Source organism: Ischnura elegans, chromosome 6 (genome assembly GCF_921293095.1).
Source record: "Ischnura elegans chromosome 6, ioIscEleg1.1, whole genome shotgun sequence".
Taxonomy (NCBI): Eukaryota; Metazoa; Arthropoda; class Insecta; order Odonata; family Coenagrionidae; genus Ischnura; species Ischnura elegans.
The window spans coordinates 25,187,705-25,203,279 of NC_060251.1; the positions used below are offsets into that span (position 1 = coordinate 25,187,705).

The following is a 15,575-nucleotide window of genomic DNA, read 5'->3' on the forward strand; positions in this document are numbered from 1 at the left end:
TTAACTTTTTTGAATGTCCAGATACAAAGGATCTGCACAGTTATTGCACTTGTAAAATAGTATTATTATTGCACTATTGTGCCCAAATTGAGCAAAACTTAAATAACACGCATTTAAACTGAGAGTAGAATTTTACTGAAACACGCGCAAATACAATTAATCACTACAACTAGTCAAAAACTGCTCTGCCAGTCATATTGGTCTTGTGGAGAAAGGGGAAGTGTGCTACCAACCTTCTGATAGATTCCTAGCACAATTCAGTGTCTATTGTATGAATTACCTCGACTGGGCCATCCTGCCCCTATGGCCAACGTGCCCCAGTCTCCCCTACTTCTAGATGATATGTAGAGGAGACAGAATGCTTGGATTAAGGTAGTGCTCAGTGGTAAGGGATGATAAAATCCATGTTAGAGGGAAGAATGTAAGTGTGGAAGGGGAGGGAAGAGAGTATGATTAGTTGATAAAGTGAAATATAGTTGGTCTTAGTATGAATTGAAGAGGTAGATACAATATGGCAGGGAAAATATGCCAAGCCAGCCCCTAAAATGCTCCATATAAATCTACCATGACTAGTAGATTACTTTAAGGAATTATTATTTCTTTATAAATTCACCCTCCTACCAATGTGTTATTCTTATTATCTTTCCATTTTAGGAATACCAGTGATGCATCACATGAAAGCGAAGAGCACTCAGAGTGTCCAAATCCAATAAAAGCAAATTGCAGACATTTCAATAGGGAGAATGAGATCAAAGAATGGATTTCCAAGAGCAGAAAAACATTTGAAATACCTCCTACTTGGCCTTTCAATGCCTCCAATATCGATGGGCCAGTTGTGTCCAATCATTCATCCCATGAGGAAATTGCACATAAAGACAAATGCTCTTTGCGCTTACATAATGACGATAATTGCTCCAGAATTGGATCTCAAAAAATACATAGACAAGGCAGTGGATTGAAGGAATATGAAGAAAACATAATACTTCATGTGGAAAAAGTCCTTAAAAATTCCTCAGAAACTCTTGCAAGTGATTCAGATGTTTCCTCTGATCACTCTCAGTCGCTATTGTGTGATGTACTGCCAGCCAACTCGTTCCTACCAGGAATCAATCAGGATCAATGCCTGGAAAATGAGAGGCACCTTCAATTACTAGCGCCAAGCTTTAAATTTAAAACAAGTCAGGCCGGAAACTCATCCCTTAAGGGTCATTCAAATAGGACCATTAATACAAGCCCAAGGAAAAGACCGTATTCTCTTGCAAATAAAGCATCATTTAATATGAGATTGCAATTAACTAAGCTACAACATTCTCCACCAAATTTTTCTGTGCATAATAAATCTGACTTGCAATTGGCAAAGAAAACTCATTCAAAAGGTATTTCTACAAACACAAGTTTAGCTGGGTGTAATTGTTTTTCTTGTAAGCTCAAAGCTAAGGTTGGAAATCTCATGGCAGAAGATACAGGGTCAGTCAGCTTAGAACCATCTTATTGTGACCTCAGATCTAAAATTTTGTCTCCTATTACTCCTGAATTCTTCAAACGATCCCAAGATGAAATATTTGTAAGAAATAATGTACATCAAAGCAAAAATTCTCAGCATACACCTACAGCCATCCAAAGAGAAGACATGGACTTGGATCACTCAACAAGTGGAATTAGTGTGGCAAATTCACCTTCCCAACAGCATGGTATTGGAGCCCAAGGAAAAGTTTCAGCACAACTTATTCCAGCTAGTTATGAGGGAAAACATGTAGTTACTGGATCATATTTGGAGCATTTAAAACACGAATCAACTCCTAGACCAAGTTGCAGATTTTGGAAATATCCTTCAGAGTTGTGCAAGTCATCTATTCAACTCATAAAATTGCACTCTTCCGCAAGTGGCTATTCAAAAGCAGGATCCAAATCTCCCCTTGCATGTGGACTTGAACTTTTTAGAAAGAATTTAGGAGAAAGAGTTTTGGAAGAAGATGTTGAGATCCTGTATGTAAGCCCTGCGATGGATTCCAAGCCGCTTACTTCTGGGAATAAGAGAAGTGCTTCAATTTGTTCCGAGAGTACTATATCTATATATTCAACAGATACTGTAAGTCCATCCAAGAAAGAAAGGACAGATTTAACAATTAACTTTAGAAGTAGTCCATCAGACCAAAAAGATGATAAAAATGAAGCCACAGATATTACAGTAAGCAGTGTCAAAGATTGCATTTCATTAGATGATGAGGACACTGAGGAAATAGAAATCATTCATGAACTCTCAGCCAGCAAACTTTCTTTGAATGCTGTAAATCCTGAAAGATTAATCAGTTGCAATGAAGTAACCCCTCCAAATACCACAGATGAAAATCTGGAAAGAGAACAAAAGCAGGTACGTCAATGATTTACATATGTACTTACAATTATGTAGTTGAAAGTGATAATTCCCTATGTTGCTGTTGAGCTCATGCCTTAGAATTTAAATGGATCTTAGTACAGTGGTGTAGCCAGGAATTTTGTTCTGGGGGGGATCTAAAATCAGGGGGGAAAATTTTTTAAAAATAGGGTACTAAGGGGAAGTTGTAAAACTAATTTTAACACTTTTCATAACCGAAAAAAAAACTTCAATATTCGAAGAAATCTTTTGTAAATTCATGATTTTTCAATATTTGGTTTTCTTTTGCGTTGCAAAGTAAGTGCGCTTTTATATTTCAGGGTGGGGGGGTCCGAATCCCCCCCCCTTGCTACGTCACTGTCTCAGTATGTTGATCAATATGCTCGCTGCTATTTCATTTTCATCCCATTATTCCGTAATTCTTGCAGAAGTCAGACTTTTTCAGAAAAATATAAGTGAATTAACTATGAGGGCTTTTCAAAATGTAACAATAAAAACGCTCTACAAAAAATACTTATTCAATCTTTCAAATTTACATTCTCTCTTTTGAGGTAATCTCCTTCTGTTCTAATGCACTTGTGCCGTTGTCCTGCCACTTTTTGAACACATATGCTAGGCCATATTTCCCTTGCTCCTTTCAGCTTACCTTCACAGCTTTGATGGCCTTGTGAGTGTTCTTGAATTAGAATCGTCCCCTGTAGGTGGATTTAGGGGGGGATCATGGGGCTACGTGCCCTCACCAGAGGCTTAAAAATGAACAAGATTTTTAATATATGTAGTTATCATTACGTTCGTTTTGTTTTGTGTATTATGGAGCCTCAATCATTTAAGTTCATATTAATAACTTTCACATTAAATAAAGAGAATATTTTGTACAGTAATTGTTGTATCTTGTTGTTAATTTCAAATACGAGGAAACTGTTTGCCTATCAGTCACTTATGCCTTCTTGTCCCCCCCCCCTGGTACCCCACCTACGTGCCCCCCCAGAAAAAAATCCTGGACCCACCCTTGCCGTCCCCTGAGTGAAAACTTGAGATTAGGGAACAGCCATAGGTCGCAAGTAGTGGAATCAGTACGGTGGATGGAATACAGTTGCGATGCCTCAAGCGTTCTAGAAATCCACTGCAGAGTGAGTGAGGTGTGTCCTTGTGTTAACTGTATGGTAGGCGTTACGGTAGATGAATATTTAACTCACGTTAAGTGAAGTGCCTCATATGTTCACTTACTTTACCAGTCAACTTGAAACAGTGTTGTTGCCTGAACTAATAGGATACGCAATGGTATCCAGTGCAGCCACCCTTTGCAACACATTTTCCTTCCCTGTGACAAGCCCAAGAAAAGTTCTGCAAACTAGATATGCTGCTGATTTAAAATGAAAATTTCAATGATGATGATGATGGATGTATTTGTATGCAATTAACTTAGTTTTTGACTCTTGATTTATATCTCCTTAGTAGAAGGGAACTCAATGAGGGAAGGGGGGTACAGGAGGAGGTGATTTTTAAAATGTTTCATGCAAATCTATGTTAACCAGTCTAATAGCTTTAACAGTACCCTTAATACATGTATGTTTTCATTCACCGATGCACATTTCTGAAGAATCCTGGGAGAGAGGATTTTTGAAACTAGTTAGCAGGATTTATGAGGAGGGATGTTGGCCTATGTATTTCATGAAGACAGTTCTAATTTGACGGCGAAAAAAGAAGAAAGCTGTAGAATGCAGAGATTATAGGACCATTAGTCTTATATTACTTGCAGCAAAAGTGGCAATGGGGATATTAACCAGACGAATGGAGGCGAGGGCAAACAGGTATTTGGGTGAAGATCAGTGCTGGTTTCAGAAAAGGAAAGTCAATTCAAGATGCAATAGAGATAATGAGGTCCCTGAAGGAGAGGAACCTAGGATATTACCAGGACGTGTATGCCTGCTTTGTGGATTTTAAAAAAGCATTTGATAGTGTGGGCTTGGTAAAGTTAATGGATATTCTTAAGGTAATAGGTGTAGATTGGAGGAAAAGGTGACTCATTTGTAATCTGTATGTACATGGTCCAAACTGCACAAGTGAGAGTAGATGACGGAGAATTTGGGTGAACAAGCATTGCCCAAGGAAAGAAGCAAGGCTGTCCTCTGTCGAGGCTGCTTTTTAACATTTATGCTGAGGAAATGGTAAGAGAAGTGTGGGATGAGTTGGAAGTGGGAGGAATGATGTTGAAATCATTAAGGTTCGCAGATGATCAGGCGTTGATTAGCCAGTCAGTAAGGGGGCTGCAGGCTCTAGCAGATGCCTAAGAAGAGCTTTTTGATGAGTATGGAATAAGAATTGATCGCAAGGAGACCAAGCATCACGAGTGAGGAATGTGAGACTCAAGGTAAAAGTAGATGGGGTGAACTTGAACAGGTAGAGCCATTAAACTATTTGGGCAGCAAATTATAGGAAAATAGATACAGCAGTAAGGATATCAGGAAGAGAACTGCATTAGCAAAGTATGCATTCATGTACAGGAAGGAGCTTATGAGAGGATCATTATGTAAGAGTTTAAAGAAAATGTTATTAAAGAATGTGATCTGGAGTGTAGCACTTTATGGTCCTGGAACATGGACACTTAAGAAGGAGGACGAGAGGAGACTGGAGAGGTTCGATATGTGGGTGTGGAGAAGGTAAAGTGGACGGAGAGTAGGAGGAGCAATGAAGTGCTGGACATAATAATAATAATAATGTTGTCTTTATTTCACAAGCGAATTTAGGACTAAATAGTCCTCTCTTACAATTAACTTGTTTGACAATCACATACATCCAAGCCCTGGATGGTGGTCAAACCACCCAGGCGGGATTTGAACCCGCGACCTCTAGGTTAGCAGTCGGGGACTTTACCCCAGCACCACCGAGGCCGGCATGGTGGGTGAAGAGAGGCAGCTTTTAGATTAGATACGGAGGAGGCAGAGGGTATGGATGAAGGGAGCACTTAGTGGGGAGGGGATGTTGAAAACAGTGTCAGAGGGTAGAATGCTGGATAAATGAGGGAGAGGAAGGAAGAGAATAGAATTTTTAGATAGAATGAAGGGGTGTACGCCTTAATGTGAATTGAATAGGGAAGTACGCGAAGGAAGGGGAGGCTGCCAGAATGATTCTTAAGTGCAAGGGTAAACTTAAAAAGTATGGTCTCCTAAGTCGTTGTGTCGTCGCATGAAGCACTAGGTGCAATCTGTCAACTCCACCTTGTTATCCTTGGTATCTCCACTACCACTCTTGACTGCTGTGAAGCATTGTCGACCACGCATTGTTGGCATAGCAGCCGTTTCCATGGAGCTTCCCCTCATGTCTCTGTGAAACCTGGTCTGTCATATGACTTTTGTGGTGCCACAAGTTCCTTTCCGGCCACGCAAACGTCCACCGTCAAGTGGATGCCTAAACAGCTCACAGAGACCACCAGATGCAGCACTTGGAATGTGTGGAAGAAGTCGTTCGCCATTTTGAAGAGGAAGGAGATCATTTTTTGGACTCAGTGATTTCCACATGTTGCTCGCCCTCAAGAAACACTCAGGAGGAATGAAGTTCGTGATGGACAACGAGGAGCAAGAGGAGGTCAATGCCTTTCTTCGCAATACAAACAGAAGCTGGTATGATGATGGAATTCAAAAGATCATCGTGAGCAGTGGCGCAGCGAGGGGGGGGGGTTTAGGGGGATAAAAACCCCCCAGAGGTCAGAGAACTTTTTAAGCTTAATCCCTTTTACTTAATTGGATTGATATTACTAACAGAATAGTGTAAGGATGAATAAAATATCCCTCAGAAAGCCGTAAAACTCACCATTTTGAACCAATCATCTTAAAATTCCGCAATTTTTTAAACTCGCACCTACCGCTTATCCTGGTGGGTATTCCATACCCCCACACACCCCTGTATTTAGTTGCACTTAAACCCCCCTCAGCATTAGTTCCTAGCTACACCCCTGATCGTTAGGGTGAGGAATGTTATCAAGTGCCAGTGATGACATTGAAGTACATATAGCTGTAGCCAGAGATGGGCAAAATACATGTCAAATGTATTTTAGATACAAAATACAAATTACTTTTAAAATGTGTATTTCAAATACAAAATAAAAATTACTTCTAAAAATTGTATTTTTGATACTAAATGCAAATGTAATTTCAAAATACTCTATTAAATTCGAAATACATGCCTTCACCGAAGTTCTTACCTAATAAATAATTAAAATAAATTCAAATATGAAATATTTTTAGAATGAGAGACTCAAACATTCTTGCAACGTATCTATAGGAAACTGGCAATTTGACCATTATCCATGGCGAAATGTCTTAAATAAAATGGAGAAAAATGTCTCATGCTCCTTTGGGAACAGCATCAGATTCTACAACTCCCCTCCACAAATTACTCAATGCAACTTCGTTTCGCTAAATACTCCACACGTTTTGCAAGTATACAAGGGCCTACGGGTGCTAACAGAAGTAAATTAAGGGACAATTTATTGCCCCATAGATGGCAGGCTAATACTGACTGACATACAATACTGACATCCCTGCCATCTCGTCGCACGCTCTTTCTACTTATGCACAAAAAACATTACATGTATTTTGATTTTGAATGTATTTTTAAAATACAAACTACTATTTAGATGTATTTTCGTTACAAAATCCAAAATACTCTCAGAAAATGTATTTCCGATACAAATTACAAACTACAAAAGTATCGAAAATACGTATTTCAAATACAAGTATTTTCGTTACTGCCCATCTCTGGCTGTAGCCATGGTCTTTCCAACGATGTATCAAACAATGTAAATGAATGTCATATTTAATGACAAAAAAATTGGAGACCTTACTTTTTAATTTACCTACGTACTCCATATAAATCTACCTTAATTGGTATTTAACAATAATGCATATTTATTTTTTCAGATGCCTCCAGTTAATGAGAGAATGAAGAAAAAGTTTCCTAATAAGCAAGATAGTATAAAAAACATTCCTCTTACTCCAAAAGAGGTAGAAAATATTCAAGATGGGGTAGAAAAGTTTGGACTTCATTTCGGTGTATGTAAATTATGTTATATCTCAATCTATTCATGCTGTCATGCCTCTGATCAATGATATTACTTCAGGCAGTTTCTCCCTAGCATTTCCCTGATAAATATCTGGTTTTCAAGAACCACACATATGTAAATATTGATTCCCATGGGCCAAGAATCAAGCCATAGGCAAAAACCTAGGCTTTTTTGGCTGCTGCAATGACCACTACGCTATCCAAGTACCTTGATTCCCATGTCCCACTTCCTAGGAAAAGTCTATTTGAGGCAATGTATAAGCTCCACAATATGTAGATATTTTCTTGACATTCTAATCAGAGCATCTATTTAAATGAAACTTTATAGGCTTAAAAAAAATATTCACAACTGTGGCATTGAGATGTCTGGGGAACTCTATGCATTCTGGAACTGAGGTGTCATTATAGGGAAGTCTGGTGAATATATTGACTCATTTTTAAACATTTTGCATTACCAGAATTAAAACAAAATGCAATTTCAGGTATGTTGTTGAGGAGATGACTGGTGTTATAGGTCAAATGAGTATAGGCTCCCTAGTAAAATAATTGGATCCAGTATAGTTAATATAGGATCCTCTATTTGTCACGGAGGACATAGAATACTTGTGCTGGTTAGCATGTTTTTTCTTCTTTTACAGTTGATCAGGAAACACTACTCATTTCTGCCAGAGAGATCGTCAAAAGAATTGTTCCTGGCATGGAAAGAAATGCTTAAAATAATTGGCATTCCTAAGGAGCATCAAGTAAGATTTACTCATGGTTGTTTGACTTGACTGTGAAATTTCTTGAATATTCTGTGTTGGTCATAAGCATATGTGCATAGCTAGGAGGGGGCTTTTGGGTCCATTTTTTCCATTGCGGCTACTACCTGCAATACATCTGCTGCTAATACAGTGAAACCTCGATATAACGACACCCCACGGTGCACTAATAAACACTCGCTATAGCGAATTGTCGCTTTACCGGAGGTGGAGCAAAAAATAGCCAATATACCTGTTGCGAACAGATATACAGGAACAGGTGTGGTGCGGCGACAGATAAACATCTATCCGATAAACGTAAGCATAAATCCAGACGAAAGGCGATGTTTTTTTGCATCACTAAATTTCCTTACTCAAATAACGACCAACTATTCGAACAATTTATAAGCGCCGCACTGAATAAAAATCATGCAAAGCATTGTTTCGTCATCATCATATTTATCGAACGACAGTTTACCACATAAATTTGAGACTGAGCACTCCATTAACTTCATTTCTAACAGATCGCTAGCAATTACAGAGGTTAAGGAGTCTTGATGAAAGTCTTCCGGCGGTGAAACCCTCGCTATGGCGAGAGCCAATAACGAAAGGGTCTCGTAAAAACGAATTTTTTAACACGCTTATTATAGGGTCAATTGACGGTGCATCGGCTATCTCTCGTAATAGCGGGGGTATCGTTATAGCCCGTACTCGCTTTAACGAAGTTCCACTGTATTAGCCCAGGTGCACCTATCCTCTGACACTCAATTTTTTGGATATGGTTACATTTCATTCTGTCTACCAATAACCAATTCATTTAATGAAATGTATGGCTTTCAGCCTATCCCTTGGGCTACTACCTTGTCATCCCCAACAACACACATTTGGATATACATATGTATATATATTGTATTTTCATGGGTCACATACATATATATTTCTGTTATGTATTACATCTGTAGTACATATGTATTATTGAATGTATTTCCTTTGTATTCATACATATGTAAAAGTGGCACTTGTTACACGATAAATACATTTGTATTTTTTGTGTATTTTGAAATTTGGATACTTATGTAAATGTGGTCAAAAATACACAAAAATACAAATGTATTTATCGTGTAACACGTACCACTTTTACATATGTATGAATACAGAGGAAATACATATGTAAATGTGGTCAAAAATACACAAAATATACATTATGTATATTTCCTGTAATACTTGGGAGGTAGATTTTCGTGGCGTCTTGCGAAACGTTCATAAACATTTTTTCCAGAAATAATATGTTCACAGCAAACGCCAGATTTCCCTATTTTAATGATCATTCATCCATTCGAATTTATACCCAGAAAGCTTAAAAATAAATCATATACTAGTCGATGTGAGCAAGGGTAGTAAAGATGGCGGCTATTTATGTTAATTTGTAAATGCATGCGAAATACAGACGTATTACATATGTAAAATTCAGTTTCTATCCGCGAAATATACACATGGAAAAATGGTTCACAATACATGAAAAATACAAAACATAGTACTTGCACAGATCAAAAGTAAAAGCGAAGTTTGATTTTTAAACAATATTTTAATGTAACTGTTTAGACAAAAAATTAAATTCTCAATTCCGCGGCTCACTGTCGCTAGGGAAGTGAGTGGGAGTGATACAGTTATAATCTCGTTGACAGTAAACCTCGGCCTCGGCATTTCGTTCGAGACTACGAGAACGTGCTGTAGGAGGAACTCCGGCATCTACGCTAATAAACAAAAGGAAATCCGTTATTAACTAGCTACTGATGTATAGTTAATTTTATATTTGTTTGTATTATTATACTTATTGGAAGAATTGACATAGTGTTTTAATCCTCGATAACCGGTGCGTGTGGATGGTGTGCTCAACCCGAAGCTATGTTTTGCTGGAAATGTGCTTCAATCCCACACGTTATTGCGATTCGTGCAAGCCAGCTCCAGCAGTTTCCTGTCACTGGATTATTAAGGTAAGGTATGATTTATCTTTTATTGTATTGTACGCCTACATAGACTACATTAATTATGTTATTTGAGTATATTTGGATACAACTATTGGCGCAATGTGTTGACCACATTGCGCCAATAGAGGTAATTATATTGTTTATGTTTGGCTATTGTTTTCCTTTTTTGTTGAGTTATGTATCGAGGAGACTGGTCTCCATTGAAGTTATATGGTAAAACATAGTAATGTCAATCTTGTACGTATAAATTAATAGATTATGCGTCGTATAGTAATTCCTTTTTTTTTAATTAATTAAGAGCAGAAAAAATTGTTTAAGGAATGTTTTCGTTCACGTGTAAGTTGTTTTATCGCTGTTTATTACCACAACCTACTGTATTGTAGTTCTTGCATTCCTAGTTACCCTATGCTTTAGTCGTAACATCTTTGACCGTAGATATACGGTCGACTTATCAGCGTAGCCTTGTCACTAATAGATTCCTCGAGGTTCCGAGCGGTTTTGCCCTCTACTTCTAATTATTTAACGAACAAGAAGTATTGGTCGTGTAATATCGGTTCCCTTAAAGCAAAATGTAATATTTCTTTCATCTTGAAATGCAGTCAATCAAGGTGCATTTCGTCATTATTATTAACACAAGATAAATACGTAACTTTCATGCGAAAGTTTGTCATCATATGTAAGAAAAAGGTGCGTACGGGCCAAATTAATTAATTATAATTTTCTTTTCATGCTCTTTCGCGCATACCCAGCAGGCGACGATGTAAATAGCTTGGCCTGGACAAGAGGAGAATGGATTACGGAAAAGACGACGAAGCAAAGCCAGAAGACCAGGTGGAATTGTTAATACCGAGGTAAGGTATGAGGGAAATTTTTTTTTTAACCATAATCGAGAGGTTTCTTAAAGTTAAGCCTGAAATTATCTATTATGTATGAAATTTATTTGTTTGAAAATTTGATATCACAAGTTTATATTTTTTCTGTGTGAGTCATCCGCTACTAAATCATGGTAGTAATATATTAGTATCATGTAATAAATAAGCATACCAATGGATTCACGTTTTCCTAGTTAATTTATATTTAAAAGTAGTCATATGATCTTTTCTCATATTTCTCATTCTTCTTAAGAGAAAGGCTATTAATTTTGTAAAATGAAAGCATATCCCCAAAATATATGATTTCTCAAAGGACAAGGTCAAATCTGTGCTAGTTGGGACCTCGACATAATTGGAAAATGAAAAAATTTAAAACTTATGTCTGGAATCTATCAGAGAAGCCAAACTTTCATTTGCATCCAGAATACAGAATTAGTACTAAAATTACAGACTTCACAGAATACTGACTGCCTATATGAATTGATAAAAATAAAATTGAAAGGCCTTGAGCTCCTATTCAGATCTTACAAAAAGATATATTTTTGCATGACTTTTAAACTTGACTTCTTCTTTTCTCCTTTCAGAAAGTGGCTAATTGTGCCGAGTTGGTTTCCTGAATTCAGGTTTCTTCTTGTGCAATGGGTTACAACGCTTGTTCCGTGCTAACATTTTTTTCTATTTTCCAACTCAAACCATTGTTTGTACTTGATTTATCTTTGTGCCATTTTTTTTAACTAAGTTTCACCTACTGTTTGCTGGCCCTTAATGCTTGTTAGCAATATTCATGGCCACACTTGTTATTTGTGTGTATTATTTTATTTTTCTCTTTGAATAAATGTTTTATTATCTGTACGTTCTGGTTTCCTTATATTTATGCATCCGTTTGATCCATATTGATATTAAGTGGATGTGGGTCAGAAAATCAATATGTATAATTCGTGTACGAGGGCCTGCAGATACATATGTATATTACATGTAAGGATATTCAGATTTCCAATTTGTAATACGCATGTATACATACATCCTGAGGGACTTTTGAGCCACTTTTACGTGAAATATACAGACGTAATACGATTGTATTCCTTTGTATACATATGTATAATTCATGTATGGGTATTCAGATTTCCAATTTGTAATACGCACGAATACATACATCCATAGGGACTTTTGAACCACTTCTACGTGAAATATACCGATGTAATACGATCGTATTCCATCTTATACATATGTATTTGGTCACGTTTTTTGTGTGTATCATTGATGTAATACAAATTCCGTGTTATCTGGGATGGTATAAAGGGTTGCATATGCCAGTGACCCCCAGAGCTGTAGTGGTAGGAATAATTCTCAATTACACCCAGTGGGGTCATTCATGCCAGATAGCTTAAAAGGTAGGAGCCAAAATAAAGATAGTCTACTTGGTGGTGTAACCTTAAAAAATGCTGGAATGGATGTGGAAAATCCTACCAACTCTTTCTCCCCCGAAAACATGGTGTACAATCAAATGAGCCTCAGAAACAAATGAAACAGTAGGTACCCATCCATTAAGAGTAATTATCATTTACAACAGCAAGGTTGCATCCATTAGAGAGACTTGTGAAACCCTTGGAGAGACTTACCATCAGCAGCAACATCCAAGAAAGAAGAAAAGAAGGCCTAGAAGATGGAGAAGAAGAAGGCACATATAACATAGGTATATGGAATGTTGGGATAATGATGAGGTAAGCTAGAAAATTTCAAAATGGAAATGGAGAAAAGGAGGATAGATATCTCAGGATTATGTGAAGATAGGTGGAAGGATAATGAGTACTAGTGGAGTAATGGCTATAGGGCTATTTAAGTGTTGTAGAGGAAAGTCAATGAGGATTAGCTTTAGTATTAAATTGAAAGATGGGTAAGAGAGTGGTAGGTATAGGTACATCAGATATGGTATAGGATCCTGGTGGTAGAAATCGAGGTGCACCCACCAATATTGCGGTGGTTCAAGTGTACACATTGCCCACTGGCAATCATAGTGAGGAAGAAGAAGATAAGATGTGTGAAAAGTTCAACAAAATAATTTGGGAAATCCCGGGTAGTAAAATTCTAGTGGTGACGGGAGACTGGGTTTATTCAGAATAGATGGAAGTAATATGTGGAGGATATGTTTGACAGCAGGAGCAGGCTGGAAAGTTTGAATATCAGAGAATATAGGGGAGGATTTGAGAAGAAAAATAGTGGTGATATCCTAGTAGGTATAGTGCTTAGCTGCTGATGGAAGGGTCCCAGGATCAAGCTCAGGTGGATGCCTTTGGACAGTTTTCCTAAAATCAACTTATATTTTATCTTTGTACAAATAAATCCATCTGCCAAGATTCTTGACACTCCTTTAATCCTTTAAAAACTTATGATTACAATTTGGAGTGGTTGACTGAAGGGGGTAAGTGTAATGGATGAGGTATCATGTGAAGTAGTAATAATGTAGTCATTATGGTAACTCAAGTAGGAATCAGAAAATGAGTAGGGGACAATGTTTGAAATCTACTAGGCAAGACAGAAACTGTAGTGTTCATTCTATATTTGATAAAATTACTTGCTTGATTATGTAATGATAATTATAAAATAGACACATCATTAATTATGGATGAATTTCTTGTCCTTTTAAAATTTATTTACATATATCTTGAAGTTATTGGAGATATTGGCTCTCTATCAATATTTTTTAAATTTTGACACATGACTGAAAATATTGTAATCCTCATCCAAACCTTAAACCTCTAATAATTGATATAAGTGGTGTATTCCAAGTCTGCTACATGAATGACAGTGAAATTTATATTTATTGTGATGGAATAAAATTTCCCTGGACAAGGAATTGAGACACGGACCTTTGGCTCTGGGGGCCTCTTTGCAGACCACTATGCTATCCAGGTTCCATAACTTCCATTGCAATTTTACAGAGATTTTGCAGATTGAACCTTGGTAAAATTGCCTTGGGAAGTAAGGCATTACCTGGAACGTTGGAGTAACTTTAAGAAATATATTACTAATTACCATAATGGTTTCTTTTGAAAATATGTATTTCAGTGCCATGTACACGTTGGCTGCTTGTTAGGCACTCGATTATTTCCATGAGAAATGGAATATAGTCCTGTACAAGAACTTACGGAGAAGACTTGAAGCTTTTGTTTTGTTCGGAGGCAGATTTTAATTTTTTAAGATTTTTCATGCCTACTAATGATGAGGTGCCAGTTCGCATAAATGCAAATTTTTTTTCCGGAGGGATAGTCTCTCTGATTTTTTTCACCTATTTCTTTTCTGCCAATTGAAAAAGTTTGAGAGTCATATTCTTCTGTTTTTTGACTTGTCACCTACTTCTTGAGCAGTTGGTGCTGAAAAATTGATGGCCATAACCCTTTTACAGTTAAGTTTGTCAAAAATTCCTGATGAGCAGGTTACCAGTTACTCTTCTCATTGGCCATGTGTGGTTCGTTTTTGTTTAAAACTTTTGGCAGAAATTCATTTCCTTGATGAAAGGTATCTGCCAGAAATCTTAAACCAGTAGCCTAGTGATCTACCCTATAGATTTTATTGCTCCCTTCCGTGTTGAACACTGCCTTAAAAACTCCTGTCAACCTAATTAGCAAACAATGACACTCAAAGCTGCCAGAATGACTTGAAGGATTAGGTTTTCTAATGAAAGTTCTAAGCGTAGTAGATTGAATATGTGACTTTTGTTATTGCAGGTAAATGAAAAAATGCTTGAAGTTTGCTCAGATGACACTCTCTCCTCCGAGTGAAAATGCTGAAGTTTTGAGAAGGGAATACAAGGGATACCACTCCGCATGAGTCAATCGAAGCTGTTGACTCTTTGGCAAGAAAGAATTTGTTTGTTAAGTAACGCAAAAGAAGATGGCTTATTATTTTAATTACTTTGGAGACACCAAAGTTGAGAATCATTTAATTTATCTTTTACATTTTAGAGAGTAAATTGTTCTCCATAAGCAATTTAATTCGGTTAAAATTAGGTGATGAACTCTTGTTATTCTTGATCTGCTTGTATGATGCCATAAACCATATGATGAAACCACTTTTGATGTGGCTGCTTTACTCAAGTATGGACCAGAGTAGCTGGTCTTTTATGTAATATTAATTTTTTGAGCCATTAAAATAAAACAGGAAATTGTAAAAAACAGACCCTATTATAATCTGTTCTAAATATTTAAAGGGTAAAGGTGTGGGGCTAAAAGTTAAGGGTGAGTGGGGCGGAAGTAAATTTTTATTTTATATAAAAGAAAATGGTACACCCACTGCAAGAATGCAAATTTAAAGTGCACTAATAACAATGAAAGACAGTATCAAACAAAAAACTGATAAGGTGGTCACATCCTGAGTATCTAGAAATATTTTGTTGTCTCAGATGAAATGAGTTGATGTGTAGTCAGTATAAATTGCAATTGATAAAGATAAGGGGTAAATGTATATCGAGAGAGAATTTAATAGGGCAGAAAGATGGTAGAGAAGAGAACATTTTATGATTGATAGTCTGGGAATTGGCATG

General features: G+C 37.1%; 1 protein-coding gene across 3 annotated transcripts in view; it reads left to right on the forward strand.

Annotated features, from left to right (window-relative positions):
* The window catches only part of LOC124160645, a 30,031-nt gene extending 14,820 nt beyond the window's left edge, over positions 1-15,211 (forward strand). For all 3 annotated transcript variants that reach the window (XM_046536560.1, XM_046536563.1, XM_046536561.1), the window contains 4 exons: positions 655-2,371; positions 7,294-7,425; positions 8,074-8,178; positions 14,761-15,211. In XM_046536560.1, coding sequence (XP_046392516.1) covers positions 655-2,371; positions 7,294-7,425; positions 8,074-8,178; positions 14,761-14,814 — 2,008 coding nt within the window. In that variant the 3' untranslated portion in view covers positions 14,815-15,211. The remainder of the gene's footprint in view (positions 1-654; positions 2,372-7,293; positions 7,426-8,073; positions 8,179-14,760) is intronic.
* Positions 15,212-15,575: the final 364 nt, after the last annotated feature.